This window comes from Anomaloglossus baeobatrachus, chromosome 4 (assembly GCF_048569485.1).
Source record: "Anomaloglossus baeobatrachus isolate aAnoBae1 chromosome 4, aAnoBae1.hap1, whole genome shotgun sequence".
Classification (NCBI taxonomy): Eukaryota; Metazoa; Chordata; class Amphibia; order Anura; family Aromobatidae; genus Anomaloglossus; species Anomaloglossus baeobatrachus.
This window is the reverse complement of record NC_134356.1, coordinates 221,956,954-221,978,921: the sequence shown is the minus strand read 5'-3', so window position 1 is coordinate 221,978,921 and position 21,968 is coordinate 221,956,954. Positions and strand designations below refer to the sequence as shown.

At 46.8% G+C, this 21,968-nt stretch overlaps 1 protein-coding gene across 1 annotated transcript in view; it reads left to right on the top strand.

The window, feature by feature from the left end:
- The first annotated feature begins 3,931 nt into the window (after positions 1–3,931).
- Positions 3,932–21,968, top strand: part of APAF1 (apoptotic peptidase activating factor 1) — a 166,241-nt gene continuing 148,204 nt past the window's right edge. The window contains exons 1-4 of the mRNA XM_075344681.1: positions 3,932–4,143; positions 13,152–13,370; positions 17,977–18,166; positions 21,137–21,334. Coding sequence (XP_075200796.1) covers positions 13,233–13,370; positions 17,977–18,166; positions 21,137–21,334 — 526 coding nt within the window. The 5' untranslated portion in view covers positions 3,932–4,143; positions 13,152–13,232. The remainder of the gene's footprint in view (positions 4,144–13,151; positions 13,371–17,976; positions 18,167–21,136; positions 21,335–21,968) is intronic.

The window sequence follows — 21,968 nt, the reverse complement described above, 5'->3', positions numbered from 1 at the left end:
GGGCACATGGAGGTAGCGTCCGAGCCCCTAGAAAAGACATCCTCCTCGTCCTGCGAGTCAGCTCGTGAATCAGAGCCGCGGGACGAGGAAGGAGAGGGGACCCTGCGTCTCCTTTTAGGAGGACGGGGTCTGGGAGCAGATGAAGAATCCTCTGTGAGCTCTGGAGAGCGAGCCGAAGCAGCAGAGGCGCCCTGAGAAGGGGGCTGATGCATGCTCAGCAGAGTCCGGGACAACTCTCCCATGGAGTCGGCAAAGGACTGGGAGATAGACTTAGAGAAGGATTCTACCCAAGCCGGGGGTTCAGCCACCGGGGCCGGAGCAGCCGGAGGGACCACTGGGGAGACTCCAGGCTGAGGCACCACCATGTTAGAGCAGGCATCACAATGTGGATATGTGCTCGGTTCAGGCAGTACGAGCTTACATGCAGTGCATATGGAGTACAGCCTTGCAGCCTTGCTCCTAGTGTGAGACGACATGCTGCTGAGTTGGGGGCTCCCAGAATGACCCCCAGAGAGTGTATAAGAAGGTCCACAACCGGAGGTTGTGGCTTACCAGACCGTTTGTGTGCCCTCCGGATCCCACAGCTCGGACCCCCAGACAGATTAGCAGAGATGCTGCAGCCAGCGCCGATCAGTGTGAGAACGCTGATAAAATGGCGCCGGAGCGAGGAGAGGGGGCGGGGCTTAGTGAAAGAGCGGGATCCGGAGGGCCAAGGAGATATACAGGGGAGGGAAACATCTCCTCAGAGAGGAGTGTCCTCCCCTGTGCCGAACGGCCGGTGGGCGGAGCCGCACTGTCCCCTTGCATGACTGACATGCAGGGGCAGTGAAAACGAAACTAGGCCTCAGGTGAAGCCGGGGCCTAAATTTTACAATGCGGCCGGCGCGCAGGCACCCTCGGCGCGGTTCTCTGGTGAAAACCAGAGAACCGGCCGGAAATGTCACAAAGGTTAAATAACACACTCTCCCCAACATTAAAGTGCAAGGGACCCCCCTGACAATAACGTCTCAATACTTAGCTTGTGAGACGCAGGGCCAGGTCCCTGAGGGATGAGTGCTCCTTCCGGCAGGATCCTGAAAGTGCTGCGGATGGAGACCGGTCTCCTGCAAGGCAGTGAGAACCGTGCTGGCTCCCACTTCAAGCCAGAGCCCGAGGGATGGTGAAGGAGCGCGGCATGTAAGGCTCCAGCCCTGAAATCAACCTTAACAACACCGCCGACACAGTGGGGTGAGAAGGGACATGCCGGGAGTCCAGCTTGGACCCGCTTTTCTTCAAACTCTTTAAAATAAAAAATCAGATGAGAATGCATGTGTGGATGTGTGCCTCCTGAACACAAAGCATTGAACTGGCTATATTTGGTTATCCAGGGGGTGTATATGCTAGGAGGGAGGAGCTACACTTTTTAGTGTAGTACTTTGTGTGTCCTCCGGAGGCAGAAGCTATACACCATGGTCTGGGTCTCCCATAGGAACGATGAAGAAACAAACTACTATACAGCTCTGTCAGCAGAGAAATAAAAGGCTAAAGCTCTCAGAATACAGCAATGCAAAAGCAATTATTTTTACTTTAAAATTGTTCGTATGGTGTAAAAGCAGCAAAATATAAAAAAAAATATAAATGTGGTATCAATGTAATCAGACTGACCTGAAGAATAAAATTGTTTCATCACTATTACAAGGAGCTGCTAAGTGTTCGGCTTTGTGGTCTTTTTTTGTTTCTATGGTAACGAATGTTACATCACATGAAAGCCTTATGTGTCTAATATATGTTTTCAAAATTCTGTGTTTGTTGCTTATAGCAACAGTGTTCTACACACGTGGGAAAGCAAAATGGTGGCGTCTAATGCGATATTCACAGCAACAGAGAGCAGAGGAGCGATAAAATTCTTGTTTCTGCAAGGAACGTCCACAAAGGATATTCATGGTGATACGTTGCAGACATTGGAAGATCAACGTCCTTCATATTCCACAGTTAATAACTGGGTTGCCAAATTTAACGGGCCACTTTAGCACCAATGATGAGGAACGTTCTGGACGACCAAGAGTGGTTCATGTTCCGGAGATCGTTGATGCTGTGCACAACCTCATACTGGGGAATCGATGAATTTCATCTAAAGCAATAGCAGACATCATGGGGATTTCCCGGGAACGTGTTTGTGTCATTATCCATGAACATTTGGACATGAGGAAGCGATCTGCAAAGTGGGTCCCCAGATGTTTGACAACAGATCAGAGAAGCATGCGAGTGAAAACTTCCCGGTCCATTTGTCAGTGTTTCCGGCCTGATAACTTCCTGGATGGACTGGTCACTATGGATGAGACCTGGATTTATTTGTATGACCCTGAAAACAAGTAGCAGTCAAAAGAGTGGAGGCACCTTGGTTCTCCACATCCAAAGAAGTTCAGGGTGCAAAAATCAGCCACTAAGGTGATGGCATGTTCTTGGATAAGGAGGGGGTGCTGCTAGTGGACTACCTTCAAAAGGGTTCCAACATCAATGCAAGGTATTACATCGAACTTTTGGACCAATCGAAGGCAGCTCTGAAGGCCAAAAGGCGCGGCAAGCTGTCCAAAGGAATCTTGTTCCTGCAAGACAACGCCACCGCTCACATTGCACAAGCAACCACAGCAAAATTGGCAGAGATGGGCTTCCAGCTGATTGACCACCCACCTTATTCACCAGATCTACTTCCGTGTGCATCAGTTCCTACAAAAAAACACATCGGATGCCGTATGTCTGTTCCATTATTTTGGAACATGTCCTGTTCTATAATAACGTACCATGACTCAATACAAGTCAATGGGTCCGCAAAATCCCGGAAGCCGTACTGAAACACTTCCGTGTGACTTCTGTAGGGTGCCCCTGCAGTCTGTGTCAAACTCCGGCGCCAGCCCCACAGCTGCCCGCACTGTCGTGTGTCAACATCTGCGGTGATTAAGTCTGCTGCACTCCTGATGTGAGCACTCGTCACTGACTTCCATGCCCGCTGCGTTCTTAGATCACCTCTCGCGGGCGGCCAGAGACTGACTACTAGTGACGTCACGGGCAGCTCGCGATACTTCGCTTGGTAACGTGGTGGACAATGGAAGTCAGTGACGAGCACTGACGTCAGGAGTGCAACGGCATTCATCACCCAGGTAATGTAGCTAGCTAACCTCATTAAGTCAGCGCTCGTCATCCCCTGCAGTGACCTGGGCTGACCTATTGATGTTAGCTCAGGTCACTGCATTGCTCTCCCAGCCAATGAGGAACATTCTGTTGTTTATTAACTGGGACAGTGAGTATGGATCGTCGTGGGACCCCCTTATTGGATGATGCCGGACCGGATTTGATTTTTCTTTCCAACAAATTGGTGAAAGAGGGAATGTGGGGAGTGTTTTGTCAAACAAAAATGTGTTTGTCGTCTATTTCTTTTTATCACTGACTGGGTTATGATGTCCAGAGAAAAAACGGACATGTCTGTGTGTGGAGCACACAGGCACACATATGCTCCACGCGTACACACGGTCCATGGCAAAACACGCACGTGTGCGCAGACGCATTGATTTTAATGGGTCTACGTGTGCCTCTCTGGATTGTACAGTGCTGCGGAACACGTTGGCGCTATATAAAATCCATCTGCTGACAGATCGATACCAGAGGCACCGGCAGCCTTACATCACCGGGACCAGCTGAGGACACGGCGGGCAGCTCGGTGCTGTACTGTAGGGTGCACAGGAGGACGTGAGCCCACACGTCACTGGCTGTTTACTGAGAAGCTGCAGACTTGTCCCGTCATGTCCTCATCCCCCCCTCCCGGCTCAGACATGGACCCGTCCGCAGCGCTCTGCACCCTGCACAGCCGGCCGGCTCAGGCTCACACCGCTCGTCCAGCAGCTGCCGCCTAGGATTTCCCATTATTCCCGCCGCTTCTAGTGTGAGGAAGGAGCCGCCGCGTCTACAGGAAGTGACAGCCGCGGCACATCATTAACTCTTCCCTACCCGTGCACACAAGACGTCCGCTGTAGATCCGCTCGCTTCCGAACGTACGGTGATTAAATGGTTAAGAAGAAAATGGTAACGTCATGATTCCGAGGCATGCCGGGAGTTGTAGTCCGTAGCCCGTGGTTGCGGCAGAATGTGAACAAGCTGCTGTAGTTACAGGTGAGGATGCGCTTTATACGCGGTGCAGGGGCAGTGCGGTGTGTGCTGGAGCCGGGCTGTAGGACTACAAGTCGCAGGGTGTCCACCCCTGGTGCCGGCCAGGACTTCCTCATGTGGACGGGCCATGTTAGGAGTTGTCAGTGTAGTACCGGGGCTGTCACACACCGCAGGCTCTGGGGCAATACAATGGACGGGCCAGCCCTGTATATAAGGAGGTGTGGGAGCTCCCTGCTGGCACAGTGCCCTGCAATGATACCTGTGCCCACCTCTCTAGGTATATAAGGAGGTGTGGGAGCTCCCTGCTGGCACAGTGCCCTGCAATGATACCTGTGCCCACCTCTCTAGGTATATAAGGAGGTGTGGGAGCTCCCTGCTGGCACAGTGCCCTGCAATGATACCTGTGCCCACCTCTCTAGGTATATAAGGAGGTGTGGGAGCTCCCTGCTGGCACAGTGCCCTGCAATGATACCTGTGCCCACCTCCCTAGGTATATAAGGAGGTGTGGGAGCTCCCTGCTGGCACAGTGCCCTGCAATGATACCTGTGCCCACCTCCCTAGGTATATAAGGAGGTGAGGGAGCTCCCTGCTGGCACAGTGCCCTGCAATGATACCTGTGCCCACCTCTCTAGGTATATAAGGAGGTGTGGGAGTTCTCTGCTGGCACAGTGCCCTGCAATGATACCTGTGCCCACCTCTCTAGGTATATAAGGAGGTGTGGGAGTTCTCTGCTGGCACAGTGCCCTGCAATGATACATGTGCCCACCTCTCTAGGTATATAAGGAGGTGTGGGAGTTCCCTGCTGGCACAGTGCCCTGCTGTGCTACCTGTGCCCACCTCTCTAGGTATATAAGGAGGTGTGGGAGCTCCCTGCTGGCACAGTGCCCTGCAATGATACCTGTGCCCACCTCTCTAGGTATATAAGGAGGTGTGGGAGCTCCCTGCTGGCACAGTGCCCTGCAATGATACCTGTGCCCACCTCTCTAGGTATATACGGAGGTGTGGGAGCTCCCTGCTGGCACAGTGCCCTGCAATGATACCTGTGCCCACCTCCCTAGGTATATAAGGAGGTGAGGGAGTTCCCTGCTGGCACAGTGCCCTGCAATGATACCTGTGCCCACCTCTCTAGGTATATAAGGAGGTGTGGGAGCTCCCTGCTGGCACAGTGCCCTGCAATGATACCTGTGCCCACCTCCCTAGGTATATAAGGAGGTGTGGGAGCTCCCTGCTGGCACAGTGCCCTGCAATGATACCTGTGCCCACCTCTCTAGGTATATAAGGAGGTGTGGGAGCTCCCTGCTGGCACAGTGCCCTGCAATGATACCTGTGCCCACCTCCCTAGGTATATAAGGAGATGTGGGAGTTCCCTGCTGGCACAGTGCCCTGCAATGATACCTGTGCCCACCTCCCTAGGTATATAAGGAGATGTGGGAGCTCCCTGCTGGCACAGTGCCCTGCAATGATACCTGTGCCCACCTCTCTAGGTATATAAGGAGATGTGGGAGTTTCCTGCTGGCACAGTGCCCTGCAATGATACCTGTGCCCACCTCCCTAGGTATATACGGAGGTGTGGGAGCTCCCTGCTGGCACAGTGCCCTGCAATGATACCTGTGCCCACCTCTCTAGGTATATATGGAGGTGTGGGAGCTCCCTGCTGGCACAGTGCCCTGCTGTGCTACCTGTGCCCACCTCTCTAGGTATATAAGGAGATGTGGGAGCTCCCTGCTGGCACAGTGCCCTGCAATGAAACCTGTGCCCACCTCCCTAGGTATCTACGGCGGTGTGGGAGCTCCCTGCTGGCACAGTGCCCTGCTGTGCTACCTGTGCACACCTCCCTAGGTATAAAGGAGGTGTGAGAGCTGCATGCTGTGCTACCTGTGCCCACCTCCCTAGGTATATAAGGAGATGTGGGAGCTCCCTGCTGGCACAGTGCCCTCCAGTGCTACCTGTACCCACCTCCCTAGGTATATAAGGAGATGTGGGAGCTCCCTGCTGGCACAGTGCCCTGCTGTGCTACCTGTTCCCACCTCCCTAGGTATATAAGGAGGTGTGGGAGCTCCCTGCTGGCACAGTGCCCTGCTGTGATACCTGTGCCCACCGTTCTAGGGTGGGATACGGCTGTGACTATGTAAGTGCCTATAGTACAGGAGGGTATAGCCCAACCATGGGCAAAGAAAGGGTATGGGCCCTGTGTAGTGAAATGTGTGGCCCCTTTGCAGCTGCATCAATCTTCTGTCTGCCTCTGGCCCCTGGTATGAATCTGTAGTCAACCATCCATAATATACCTACTCCATGCTGTATATAGTTCTCCTTACTACACTTTCCTATATAGTTCTTTACAGTACATACCGGCCAGATCGAGGTGAAGAGGACATACTTGGCCTCTGTGTGGTCAGTGGCAGACTATCACTTGATTACAGGGGCTCTCCAGGCATATGGTATTGATGTCCTATACTTAGGATAGATGGTCAGTAGGAGATTAGTGGGGTTCAGACACCCGGTACTCCAACTGGATGTAGACCCTGTAAGCGGAGACGCTGAGCACAGCACCAGTCACAGTGTAGCGTCCATTGCCAGATCCTCCAGCACAGCTCCAGTCACGATGCAGTGTTCATTGCTAGGTCCTCCAGCACAGCACCAGTCACAGTGTAGCGTCCATTGCCAGATCCTCCAGCACAGCACCAGTCACAGTGTAGCGTCCATTGCTAGATCCTCCAGCACAGCTCCAGTCACGGTGTAGAGTCCATTACCAGATCCTCCAGCACAGCTCCAGTCACGGTGTAGCGCCCATTGCCAGATCCTCCAGCACAGCTCCAGTCACGGTGTAGCGCCCATTGCCAGATCCTCCAGCACAGCTCCAGTCACGGTGTAGCGTCCATTGCCAGATCCTCCAGTACAGCACCAGTCACGGTGTAGCGTCCATTGCCAGATCCGCCAGCACAGCACCAGTCACGGTGTAGCGTCCATTGTCAGATCCTCCAGCACAGCTCCAGTCACAGTGTAGCGTCCATTGCCAGATCCTCCAGCACAGCACCAGTCACAGTGTAGCGTCCATTGCTAGATCCTCCAGCACAGCTCCAGTCACGGTGTAGCGTCCATTGCCAGATCCTCCAGCACAGCACCAGTCACGATGCAGTGTTCATTGCTAGGTCCTCCAGCACAGCTTCAGTCACAGTGTAGCGTCCATTGCCAGATCCTCCAGCACAGCACCAGTCACAGTGTAGCGTCCATTGCTAGATCCTCTAGCACAGCTCCAGTCACGGTGTAGCGTCCATTGCCAGATCCTCCAGCACAGCACCAGTCACGATGCAGTGTTCATTGCTAGGTCCTCCAGCACAGCTCCAGTCACAGTGTAGCGCCCATTGCCAGATCCTCCAGCACAGCGCCAGTCACGGTGTAGCGCCCATTGCCAGATCCTCCAGCACAGCTCCAGTCACAGTGTAGCGTCCATAGCCAGATCCTCCAGCACAGCTCCAGTCACGGTGTAGTGCCCATTGCCAGATCCTCCAGCACAGCTCCAGTCACAGTGTAGCGTCCATTGCCAGATACTCCAGCACAGCTCCAGTCACGGTGTAGCGCCCATTGCCAGATCCTCCAGCACAGCTCCAGTCACGATGCAGTGTTCATTGCTAGGTCCTCCAGCACAGCTCCAGTCACAGTGTAGCGCCCATTGCCAGATCCTCCAGCACAGCTCCAGTCACGGTGTAGCGCCCATTGCCAGATCCTCCAGCACAGCTCCAGTCACGATGCAGTGTTCATTGCTAGGTCCTCCAGCACAGCTCCAGTCACAGTGTAGCGCCCATTGCCAGATCCTCCAGCACAGCTCCAGTCACGGTGTAGCGCCCATTGCCAGATCCTCCAGCACAGCTCCAGTCACAGTGTAGCGTCCATAGCCAGATCCTCCAGCACAGCTCCAGTCACGGTGTAGCGCCCATTGCCAGATCCTCCAGCACAGCTCCAGTCACGATGCAGTGTTCATTGCTAGGTCCTCCAGCACAGCTCCAGTCACAGTGTAGCGTCCATTGCCAGATCCTCCAGCACAGCTCCAGTCACGGTGTAGCATCCATTGCTAGGTCCTCCAGCACAGCTCCAGTCACAGTGTAGCGTCCATAGCCAGATCCTCCAGCACAGCACCAGTCACAGTGTAGCGTCCATTGCCAGATCCTCCAGCACAGCTCCAGTCACGGTGTAGCGTCCATTGCTAGATCCTCCAGCACAGCTCCAGTCACGGTGTAGCGTCCATTGCTAGGTCCTCCAGCACAGCTCCAGTCACGGTGTAGCGTCCATTGCTAGGTCCTCCAGCGCAGCTCCTGTTCTTTCCCATGGGGCTGCACTGCAGTAGCCAGCAATAGAACAGAGCTGCGCTCAGCACTTCAGGTCAAAGTGTTTATATTCTGCCATTAAACAGCTGATCTGTGGGGGCACACAGCAGTGGTGTAGCTCGGTTTGTGGCCCCAATGCAAAATCTCCTACAGGGCCTTTAATAATCACAGGTTTTTTATAGTATTTTTCTTTTCGCATGGGTCATAGGGCTTTTTTATTCGCCCTTAGGCTTCAGAGCCTGTGTGCGCTTGCAACCCCTGCACCTACTATAGGTATGTTACTGGCACCGAGTGTCTGACCTCTGCCAGTCTGCTATTGATGACCTATCCTACAAATAACCCAGGGAACCCCTGAAAAGTGTAGCCTGGGAGTTTCTTCATTTGGCTATGTGCACAGTTGTAGAAATAATAAACTTACTAACAATTGTGACTTTTGCCTGTTTCTCCCAGCTTCAGTAACATAGGCAGAGCTGGTGTGGGGCAGGGGCGCAGTGAGGGCGGGATGCTACAGATTGCCTAATTCATGAATAGCTGGGGTGTTTCAGAAATCTTGCTCTAGTCAGGTACTGGAATGAGATCTCTGGTCTTGATGAATCGGGCCCTTTATGCTGCAGCAATAATGAACTTCAACACCAGAGAAATGCGTGGATTTTGCCCACTTGCATTTCAGTACACTGATGGTGTCAATATCATAATTGATTTTTTTCACACCTGAAGAATAAAAAGGCACAAAAAAGGTAAAAGGCAAGTAATATCTCATCATCCTTCAGTTTCTCCCAGTTCCATTGCTAATCTGTGCTGACACTAATGCGGGCTTAATGCGGGCTTTACACACTACAACATATCTAACGATGTGTCGGCGGGGTCACGTCGTAAGTAACGCATATCCGGCATCGTTAGTGACGTAGTTGCGTGTGACAGCTACGTGCGATTGCGATTGAATGTAAAACCGTTCATCGCATACACGTCGTTCATTTACTAAAAATTGCACGTCGGGTTGTTCAATGTTCCCGAGGCAGCACACATCGCAGTGTGTGACGCCGGCTATGCGGAAGGAGGAGGTAGGCGGGATGTTTACGTCCCGCTCATCTCCGCCCCTCCGCTTCTATTGGCCGGCTGCCACGTGATGTCGCTGTGACGCCGAACGTCCCTCCCACTCCAGGAAGTGGATGTTCGCTGCCCACATCGAGGTCGTATGGAAGGGTAAGTATGTGTGACGGGAAATAATCGTTTGTGTGACACGGTCAACAAATAGAACGTGTCGCACATACGATGGGGGCGTGTCACATCGCATACGATATCGTATGCTTAATTGTAAGGTGTAAAGCAGGCTTTGCACGAGGCGATCTATCGTGCGATGCATCGTCGGGGGTCACGGTTTTCGTGACGCACATCCGGCATCGTTCACGACGTCATCTCATGTGACACCTCCGAGCAACGCAGTATCGCTCACAAATCGTGAGTCGTGTACTCGTCGCTCAGTTTTAAAAAATTGTTTAATTAAAATGGCGCCGGTTGTTCATCGTACCTGGGGTAGCACACATTGCTCCGTGTGACACCCCGGGAACGATGAACACAGCTTACCTGCGTCTCGCGGCTATGCGGAAGGAAGCAGGTGGGCGGGGTTACGTCCCGCTCATCTCCTCCCCTCCGCTTCTATTGGCCGGCGGCTGTTTGACGACGCTGTGACGCCGAACGTCCCTCCCCCTTCAGGAAGTGGATGTTCGCCGCCTACAGCAAGGTCGCTCAGCAGGTAAGTACGTATGACGGGGGTTTCACGACTTTGTGCGACACGGGCAGCGATTTGCCCGTGACGCACAAACGACGGGGGCCGGTACGATCGATCGTGAAATCGCACGATCGGTCGACTCGTGTAAAGCAGGCATTAGGTTCAGATTCATCAAAGCAATTATGCGAGAAAGTCACAACATGTTTATGCAACGCAGTGTTGCTGAAAATGTAGTGATTTTCGCCATTTTCAAGTCAATTTCTGTCAGCTTTGCCAAAATGGGCAGCACTAGGGCGGGATTGGGCATGACACCACAGCTCATCTAAGTCATCACAAGTGGTGATGCCACTATTCAGATGCCCCTGGTTCATTAAGAGGCATGCACTTCCTAATGAATCGGGAGCGTCTGACTCCAGCACCCTCCCTCCCCATCAAGAAGGGCGTGAACATAGTTTGTAGAGGTGCAGAAGGGCCGAGGTTGCGGCAAAGTATTGGTATTATTACTATCACTTCCTTTTTTATTAAGTACCATTCTGTAAAATGTAGATTTTAAAGTGGAAAACAAACATATACTGCACTGCTCAAAAAAATAGGGGATTTAGTCACTCACCAGATCAAAAGATGCTAATTGAAAACCTTATTGACATAAGCTATGTATTTCATTAAGAACAAAATGACTTATCAAAAGTCAGCGAAAACCAAAATAGTCAACCAAATAAGGGCTGAATTTTCAGAAAGTGACTCCGTAATGTGTATGGCCCCCACATGGCTGTATGCACTCCTGACAACCTGGGCAAGCTCCCGGTGAGTGGAGTATGGTGTGATGGGCTCTCCTCCCAGACGTGGATCAGGGAATCAGTGAGCTCTAGTACAGTCTGTGACCGCATCTGATGTACTAATACATAATGTTCCAGAAGTTCTCAATAGTATTTAGGCACAGTGAGGCCAATTAATAGGATCCAGGAGCCATGTACAAACTAGCCACATGAGGCATTGTCCTGTGGCATGAGGGACCCAAGGCCAACATCATCAGTGTTCAGTCTGATAGTGGCTCTGAGGATTTTATTCTGGCACCTAAAAGACAGATTACTATCGGCTATCATGTGGAGGCTTGTGTGACCCTCCAAGGATATGCTTCCTCAGACCATCACTGATCCACCACCAAACCAGTCACGTTGGATGATGTTGTAGGTAGCATCATATTCCCTACAGCATTTTCAGACTCTTTCATGTCTATCATGTGCTCACTGTGATCCTCCTCTGTGAAATGAGTGGTGCTGGGCTGTGAGCACAGGTGCCACTGCAAAAAATCGGACCTTCTTGCCACCTCCATGGAGTCTGGCAATTTGGTAAAAAAACAAAACATGCACACCAGTAGCCCGCTGGAGGTCATTTTTGAAGCTCTGTCTCACAAAGTAGCAAATACTGTTCCTGTAGCTGTGTTAGGCTGCTTTCACACTACGTCTTTTTAACATGCGTCATGAACTTTTTTTGCTACAAAAGCGGATCCTGCTTTTACAGCAAAAAACCGCATGCAAACGCATGTATTATTTTGCAGGATCCTGTCACTTTAAGTTTATGGGCGGGCATTGGAGTCATGTGATCGGGAGTGAGGGGAACTGAACGTGAAAGACTGGGAGCCGGCTTCTGACAGCTGTGAAGGCTCGTAACCAAGGTAAACATCTGGTAACTTGCGTGGATACCCGATATTTACATTAGTTACGAGCGTCTGCAGCTGCTAGGAGCCAGTTCCCTGCACATGTAACCAAGATAAACCGGGTAACTAAGACCGCGGTTACCCGATGTTTACCTTGGTTACAAGCGTCCTCCGCTCTCAGGCGGGGGAGAGTGGACAGAGAGGGAAGGGGAGAGAGAGGAAGGTGGAGAGAGGAAGGTGGGGAGGGGGAGAGAGAGGGAGGGGGAGAGAGGAAGGTGGAGAGAGAAGGGGGGGGGAGGAAGTGGAGAGAGAGAGACTGATCACGCCAGGCTGGTTTCTGGGCATGCTCAGTAGAGCAAGCAGGATCCTGTCTATCAGCATGCCAGCGTTCACATGCGTTTTCATGCTGTTTAGTCAGGATCCAGCAATTTGCAGTATTTGGACACAGCTCAAAAACGCTACAAGTAACGTTTTTGAAAAATGTTAAAAAACTGCAACTTGCTGGATCCTCCTAACGCACACAAACGCAAGTGAACGCATGTTAACGCGAGTCCATTGCAAATGCATTGAAATGAAAACGCATTTGCACTGGATCCGTTTTTGCGTTAAAAAAACGTTCATGACGGATGTTAAAAAAAAAAATACGTAGTGTGAAAGCAGCCTTAGCTGTGTTGATGCTGTTCTTTGGCCTGATCTGGCGCTCCTTGTATACTGATCCATATCCTGGTATCGGTTCCACGCTCTTGAGTTTTGTGCTAAGAGACACAGCAAAGCTTTGTGCAATGGCATGTATGGATATACCATCCTGGAGTAACTGGATGAATGAGCTAAAGCTATTGTCCCATTCTACCAGTAATGAGAAGAACACTAGTAAAACATAAAACTAGAAAAGAATCAGTCTGGAAGGGTAGGGAGAATTTGTCTTTGGTCACCACCTGTAAACCTGATCCCATTTTTGGGATCTCCCGCTGTCACCTCTCTATTGCCTCTGTTGTCGCTTTCATTTGCAGCAAAGCAGGTAGAATCGATTCACTATCACGTTTGCTTCCTAAGTAAGGTTTAAACAGTGAACTGTGTTGGCATTTTGATTCTTCATTATGTGGACATTGACTCTCCTCAGTTGGGTGGAGCTTTGGCTGCACTATCACCGCTCTTCCGTATGGCCGTAGACTAATTAGACAGATAGTCCTGAAGTTTCTTTGACTTGGGGTTATACTGGGATATGAAAGTGTTTTCGTATTTCTTCCGAGCAGTGTATATCTTGTCCATTCCTTTTACATTGTCTATCGTTCTGTCTTTAAAGGTGGCGAGTATTATGTTCATGTTCAAATTTGAAAGGACGTGAATCTGTATTATTTAGAAATACTAGAAAATAAAAGAAAAAATGGACGAAAGGGCCAAAAGCTTACTTCTTCAGAATCGAGCCGTGCTGGCGAAGGACATCAGATCCTCATACATCATGGACCATATGATAAGTGATGAGGTCATTACAGCACAAGAAGAGGAAACCGTTAAAAATAAGGTATGACATTCATATATATTATAAAAATTTGTCGTGGAAACTCTTCCTGGGAGAGATAATTTGGGGTGAGATACAAGGGATCTCCAGATCTGCCAATGTTGGTCCAAGTAATAGCAATGCATTGGAGACAAGAACACATAGCTAGTGTCTGTCATCATACAAGCTTGTCTGGCCTTAGATCCCAAGACATGTATATGTTTTACATCCCCAGAAGACTGGGATGGCTAGGTATGTTACCTAAAAGAGATGTAAGTTTGGAAACAAAGACCATAAAGCAGGGATTCTGCTGAATTATATTCAAACAGCATAAGAACTAGATAAATCTAGGCCGGAACCACATGCTTGCTGGGGAGGTTTACTCTGTCATAATGGGCAGAATCAAAAATGTCTTCACTTAAACAGCTATAGCTGAAAACCTCTTATAGGGTTAGGGACACTACGAAATATGGTATAGTATTGGAGGATATTGGGCTATGAGTGCATGGTCTTTAGAGACAATATTTCTTGTAGCAGGACTTGGTGATTCATTATCACTTTGTTGTCCCAGTCCTCTTTTTGCATCTCATTGAGAGTTGGGGCACAGGATGCAATTGCATCAGCATGGCCCAGAGGATAGACTTGTCATCTTTGCTGCTGCCGGGGTTTAGAACCTGTTTGCACAAGTTGGCATGGTTCCAAGTATCTTTGCCCTGGAGCTTATCAGAAGTGGTGGTGGCTAGGCCTGGGAATGGCTCCCTGTATCTTGGCTCCCGTGGTCTCCTTATGTCTCTTGACCTTGCCCCAGACTCCTGGTAACAGGTGTGTGTGCCGCCTATGCAGTTGCGGTCCGGGGTGGAGGAAAGAACACTATTATTAGTGACAATCAGATGTTTATGCAATTCCAAAACATATTTAGTGCGGGAACTATAGGATGTGTGCTGCTGCTGCAGGATATACAACCCTGTCTTAGGGACAGTACCAGACAGTATTTCATATGTGGACATCTTTTCTCTAACCGTTGGTTGGTCCTCACTGAATACAATGCAATGAAAGCTACCCAAGGATGAGTGTGTTTCTTCCATGTACTTCTGGATTTTTGATTTCGGAGTACCCACTGCTTTGTAGTAATAGGGAGCATGGAAAGCCTGTTCTATCCCCAGAGTGGCCACAATCTGGTTAATCAATTTCCCAGTGAAGTGAGTGCCTCTGTAGCTCTATAATTTCAGGTGCCCCATACCTGCAGACTACCTCACTGCTTAATTTTTCTGGCGATATGGTGGTCTTTGTATAATCTTTGGTTACGCCCTAAACTTCACACCAACCAAATAAATGAATGCATAAAAGGGCATATTCATACGTACCCCTCTTAGGTAGCTACAGCTGAAACCAGAGGTTTACATCCACTAACTAAAAAGTGCATGTTTTTCTCACTATGTGACATGGAATCAGAAAAAGCCTTTCTCGTTTTAGGTCAATTAGGAATCAAAATTATTTATATTTGCCAAATGTCAGAATAATTAAAGAAGGAAGGGTTTTTTTGTTGTTTTTTTTTTTTTATTACTTTCTGCAGAGTCAAAAGTTTACATAAATTTCATTAGTATTTGGTGCCCTTTCCCTTAAACTGTATGACTTCAACTTCATCAGCGGCAAATGCTGCAAGAAAGTACTGATGTGACCCTTATAACTACTAATAGGTTACCTGGAGTAAGATCAGCTGTAGAAATGAACATTCTTAGCATATGTGCTGAACATTTCAGCTACAACGCATGGTGTGGTTAAGATGACGCATGCGCAGGAGAGCCTAATCAAGACTTTTGGACGCATTTAAATCAGACTACAATTAGAAAGCGAAGCCCGTGGTGCTTTCAGGAGTCCGCCATATCACCGCTATACCCATATGCGAAAAGGCTCCCAAATAGGTTAAGATGTGATATATAAAGTATAGAACGTGGATTGCAATATCATATGCTTATTACTTTTGATCACCTAGTAGAGAGATATAAACATGATATATAGTGCATATTAATTGTATTGATATAGTTTCACCACAAGATGGCGCCATTAATTTCAAGTGACCTATATATATACAGTATATTGCACATTACAATAGACGGAAGCATACAATACAATGTTTTATATCAGGGAAGAGAAACGTATAATTGACGTGGGAAAATAGATTTCACCATCTTAAAAAGGCAGGGAGTATCTGTGATAGGTTTCCAACAACATGTGATCCCAGAGGTAACCAGCAGGCTAGCAGAGTTTAACTACAAGAATGAGCACACAGTTGGTTGATGCCCGAGCTTGTGTGTGTGTGTGTGTATGTGTGTATATATATAATATGTGAGGCCGGGGTTACTGAACGTGTTAGGGGATACTCGCTTGGCTTCTAGATTGAGGCACACACAGGAACGGTTTGTATTCAAACAATCTAATTGGTTTATTAACACACATAGACCGGCACTCTAGCAACATAACACAGGCCTTCTTGCGGCTTCGAGGCAACACAAGGTGAATATGACACACAGTCCATTTCATCCACGCCTGCACAGCTTTGGATAGAATCCCGCAGACGTATCTCAGTAAAAGTATTTGAACAGTCACTCACTGACCTTGGTCAGTACACAACCCCTTTTCCAGTAGGTTACCTTCTAGAAGCTATGCTCCTCATGCTGACTCCTGTCAGTCCACAGCTCTGAAGACTGGCTTCTTTCCATGCACAGCACTCCCGCTGTCAGTACCCGCACAGGTTCTCTGTGATAGGCTGTGTCTTCTCCGCACAGCCTTTCTATCCTGACTGCACTCTTCTCTCCAGTGTCTTCCAAGAAGTCTTCCAGCTTCCAAACACAGAGGGCCATGGGCTCAGACACACAGTCTCATTATACCACCTGAGGAGGTATGGGAATAGCCAGACCTGCCTACACTTCTGGCTATTTGTAAACCTGGCCCTGCAAATATTATCAACCCCTATGGAACTATAAGTCCAAAAGTGTACGTCACAGAGGACTACCGCCTTTGCAATACTTACCAGCCATTCACTATATAGCCATATATAAATTAAATTTTCCCCTCAAAACAGTTTGACATTACCTAAGTCAAATGAAGTGACTGTGTAATATTTCGTTATTTTAAATGTGACGGTGCGGATTCCTTTAGCGGACATACACACATACATACTCAGCTTAATATATTAGATCTCTCACAAGAGTGAGTAACCCCCTCACGTTTTTGTAAATATTTTATGTTTTCATGGGACAGCACTGAAGATATAACACTTTGACACAATGTAAAGTAGTCAAGGTACAGCTTGTATAACACTGTAAATATGTTCTGCCCTCTACATAGCTTAACACACAGCCATTAATGTCGAAATTTGGCAATACAAAATTGAGTACACCCCATAAGTGAAAATGGGCAAATTGTGCCCAAAGTGTCTATTTTAACTCTGTTGGGCATAGAGTATACTAGAACTTCACAGGAGCCTCTGGAATCCTCTTCCATCCTCCATGGCGACATTGCGTAGCTGAATGGATGTGGGAGACCTTGCACTCTGCCACTTTCCGTTAGAGGATGCCCCACAGATGCTCAATAGGGTTTAGGTCTGGAGACATGTTTAGCCAGTCCCGCACCATTACCTTCAGTTTCTTTAGCATGGCAGTGGTCATCTTGGAGGTGTGTTTAAGGTGGTTATTGTGTTGGATTGCTGCCCTGTGGCCTAGTTTCCGAAGGGAGGGGATCATGCCATGCTTCATTATGTTGCAGTACATGTTAGCATTCATGGTTCCTTCAATGAATTGTTGCTTCCCACAGCCGGCAGCATTCATGCAGTTCCAAATCATGACACTCCACCCACAATGCTTGAATGTAGGCAAGACACACTTTTCTTTGTACTTCTCATCTAGTTGCCACCACATACACTTGACACCATCTAAACCAAATAAGTTTTATCTTGATATCATCAGACATGGTTCCGGTATGCTGGCACCACTCCTACATCTATTTTGAAAAGACAACCTCTGGATAGGACGCTGAGCATGTTTACTCAATTACTTTCATCAACCATGGCAAGGGCTATTCTGACTGGAACCTGTCTTGTTAAACCGCTGTATGGTCTTGGCCATCTTCTTATAGCTTAGGACATCTTTATGTAGAGCAAAAATTCTTTTTTCAGATCCCAAGAAAGTTCTTTGCCATGAGGTGCCATATTGAACGTCCTGTGACCATTATGAGTGTGTGAGCGATAACACTAACTTTACCAAACCTGTTCCCCATTTCCACCTGAACCCTTGTAACACTAATGAGTCACATGTCATTGGGGAGGGGAAATGGCTGATTGGTTATTTTAACTTAAGGTACTCAGGTTTGTTGCCTGGAAAACAAAGTCCTGGACAACCCCTTTTAACCTTCCCACACAACTTTTTTTTTTTTTTAATGTGAAGGTTGAATTTAATAATTTTAGTTTGTAAATTGCAATCTTGGTATGTTATCGTATAATTCATGTTGTGTTCTGTTTTTGTTTTTTTACAGTGTCGCATTGCAGAGTGTGGCATTTGTCAGACGTTGTAATTATATCAACTGGTTGATTCAATTTTCTTTCTAGTGAAAGTTATTTGATCTTTCCTATTAGGCAACTAAACTTGACCAAGCTAATCAGCTCATCAAGATTGTTCTCGGCAAAGACAACCGCGCGTTTGTTTCCTTTTACAATGCTCTGCTTCACGAAGGTTACAGAGACTTGGCTGCTCTTCTGAAGGAGGCGTCCTCCATTGATATATTCGGGAGTGGCAAAGCTTCATCTAATGGTATTACATCATATGGTGAGGTTTTTTTTTTTTTTTTTTTATGGTTGAGGGTGAATCAGAGGTGTTAATGGGCATATAATATTTTATATGTGTACTTTTTTTCTTACGGTTGTCTCCATGGAGGAGAAATACTAGTGTTTGTGTTTAGTCTCCATTATAAAAGGACATTGCTACTGTTGGATGGATTGCCTGCTGATGTTTTATACATAATGAACATACAATATATAGTAACATATGCTGTAGGTTGCAGACTCCGCTACAGAAGAATTGCATGGTGTTAACCACGGCTGTGGAGTCGGTAAACCAAACCTTCGACTCCGACTCCTCAATTTCTCTTGCGCCGACTCCGACTGCTACATATATTGCTTATAGTTAGGTGAAAAATTTATTGGAATACATGAACATGTGTATATGAACATTAGACATTTAATATTTTTTATGATACAATAATCAAGATATTTAGATAGAACATAACATATATTTATTGGAATACAACTTTAGAACACAAAAAGCTAATAAATTGTAAATATGTAATACAATATGTAATAAATATAAATATATTACATATTGTATTACATATTTACAATTTATTCGTTTTTTTCTGTTCTAAAGTTGTATTCCAATAAATATATTTTATGTTCTATCTAAATATCTTGATTATTGTATCATAAAAATTATTAAATGTCTGATGTTCACATTGTACCACAATACATTTTTCACTTAAATATAAGCATTATACTAAATGTTATTATTTAGTAAAATATTCAGCACATTCTGCATTGCACTACTGTCCCCAATTTATTATATATTTTAGGAGTCGGAGTCGGTGCATTTTATTCCGACTCCACCAAAATGAGCTCCGACTCCGACTCCACAGCCCTGGTGTTAACAAAGTTTTGCAGCTGGTATTAGATGCACATGTCTCAAAATTTTGAAAAAAAAAGAACCAAATTGTTCACAACCCCAGATTCTGGAAAACATCGGAGTTACAGGATCCACAACCTATGATTAAGAACCACTGAGGGTTCGAAAGGCATAAGACGCACTTTCATTACAGTGGACGATTTTAACATGTTGCTATTTTTAATGTAAACTAATAAAGGATGTTTATATGTATATACAGTGCCTTGCGAAAGTATTCGGCCCCCTTGAATTTCTTTTTGTTGGAAGACAAATCTCCTTCCCAGTCTCAGGTCTTTTGCAGACTCCCAACAGGTTTTCTTCAAGAATGGTCCTGTATTTGGCTCTATCCATCTTCCCTGTCCCTGCCGAAGAAAAGCAGGCCCAAACCATGATGCTACCACCACCATGTTTGACAGTGGGGATGGTGTGTTCAGGGTGACAAGCTGTGTTGCTTTTACACCAAACATATCGTTTATCATTGTGCCCAAATAGTTCGATTTTGGTTTCATCTGACCACAGCACCTTCTTCCACATGTTTGGTGTGTCTCCCAGGTGGCTTGTGGCAAACTTTAAACAACACTTTTTATGGATATCTTTCAGAAATGGCTTTCTTCTTGCCACTCTTCCATAAAGGCTAGATTTATGCAGCGTACGACTGATTGTTGTCCTATGGACAGACTCTCCCCCCTCAGCTGTAGATCTCTGCAGTTCATCCAGAGTGATCATGGGCATCTTGGCTGCATCTCTGATTAGTCTTCTCCTTGTTTGAGATGAAAGTTTGAATGGACGGCCGGGTCTTGGTAGATTTGCAGTGGTATCATACTCCTCCCATTTCAATATGATCGCTTGCACAATGCTTCTTGGGATGTTTAAAGTTTTAGAAATCTTTTTGTAACCAAATCCAGCTTTAAACTTCTCCACAACAGTATCACGGACCTAAAAACACAAAAACCTGAGCTGAAACAATGTTCAGTAAACATGCAACATTAAGCATGTGAATTGCAGCCTTAAGACTAGAAAAAACCAAGGAGAAAAATTGTATGAAAAATACCCTGAATATAAATAAATAAATTGCAAGTGCTTAATAACAGGGTACTTAGTGTATACATTTTTGCAAAAAGGTAAAAAGCTGTCTCACCTCGTCACGGTGTACCCATCTGAGACAGTCCCTAACCTACTGAAGTTAAAAACATTATCAATACCTGACTTGTGTCATGTCAAAAACTCCAATATGGATGGTGGCAAGTGGTTAGCTGTGTCCCAGATAAAATACACAGCAAAGTGAGACGCAATCAGCTGTTCAGTCTCAGTACTAGGAGGGCTGCACCCCCAACTTGCAACCAAGCAAGAAAACATACAAAAAACACAAAAACCTGAGCTGAAACAATGTTCAGTAAACATGCAACATTAATAGTATCACGGACCTGCCTGTTGTGTTCCTTGGTCTTCATGATGCTCTCTGTGCTTTATACAGAGCACTGAGACTATCACAGAGCAGGTGCATTTATACGGAGACTTGATTACACACAGGTGGATTATATTTATCATCATCAGTCATTTAGGACAACATTGCATTATTCAGAGATCCTCAATGAACTTCTGGAGTGAGTTTGCTGCACTGAAAGTAAAGGCGATGAATAATATTGCACACCCCACTTTTCAGTTGTTTATTTTTGTAAAAAAGTTTAAAATAAGCAATAAATTTCGTTCAACTTCACAATTGTGTCCCACTTGTTGTTGATTCTTCACCATAACATTCCATTTTTTTATGTTTATGTCTGAAGCCTGAAATGTGGGAAAAGGTTGAAAAATTCAAGGCGGCCGAATTTTTTGCAAGGCACTGTATATAGATAGATAGATATCACAACGTGATGCTGGATCCTTCAACCATTGAATCTTTAGTTTACATTGGTATATTTACACTAATTTATGCAGACTTACCATCACCTAAATGATATAATTTATGTATTTGGCCAGGTTTAGAAATGTTGGGGAAAATGTATAATTCCTGATTCAGTTTGTGTGTTGATACTTTACATAGATGTTATATTTATTATTGTATCACATGTTATGTGATTTCAGTGAAAACAGCCTTGTGTGAAGGCGGCGTGCCACAAAGACCTGTTGTGTTTGTCTCTCGGAAAAAGCTAATACAAAACATCCAGGACAACTTGTACCGTTTGATAAATGAGTCTGGCTGGATCATAGTATATGGCATGGCTGGCTGCGGCAAGTCAGTATTGGCTGCTGAAGCACTCAGGGACCACACCATTCTAAAAGGTAAGTCGAGCTTTATAATTGATCTTACTCCAGTTCAATACCATGGAGTTACTTTGTTTATCTAATATATAAAGGTGTGCGTGTGTGTGTCCTCTAAAGGATTCCAAGCCGTCGCCTTTACGATCACAAAATTTTGTACAGCCACCTCATTTGACTCAGGGATTGTCATAGACTATGTTTTGAGGGCAAAATTTAACCCTGCGCTTTACAGTTGTTATTTGCGTAGAAACCTGCTTACATTAAAGTCAATTGCGCTGGGAACGGATTGTTATTATAGACTTGTATTATACACATACACAGAAAGGCACACACACACACACACACACACACACACACACACACACACACACACACACACACACACACATACACAGAAAGGCACACACACACACACACACACATACACAGAAAGGCACACACACACACACACACACACACACACACACACACACACACACACAGAAACTGGATGTTTGAAGTAATATATTAGTTGTTTTCACATTTACCCTGAATATTTTTCAGGTGGCTTATAGCAACCAATTACTCTCTCTGTTTCCCTGGCAACACCAGGTACTATAGCTACTGTGTTTCCCCGAAAATAAGACCGAGCAGCAGTTTTCAGGGAGGCTTAAAT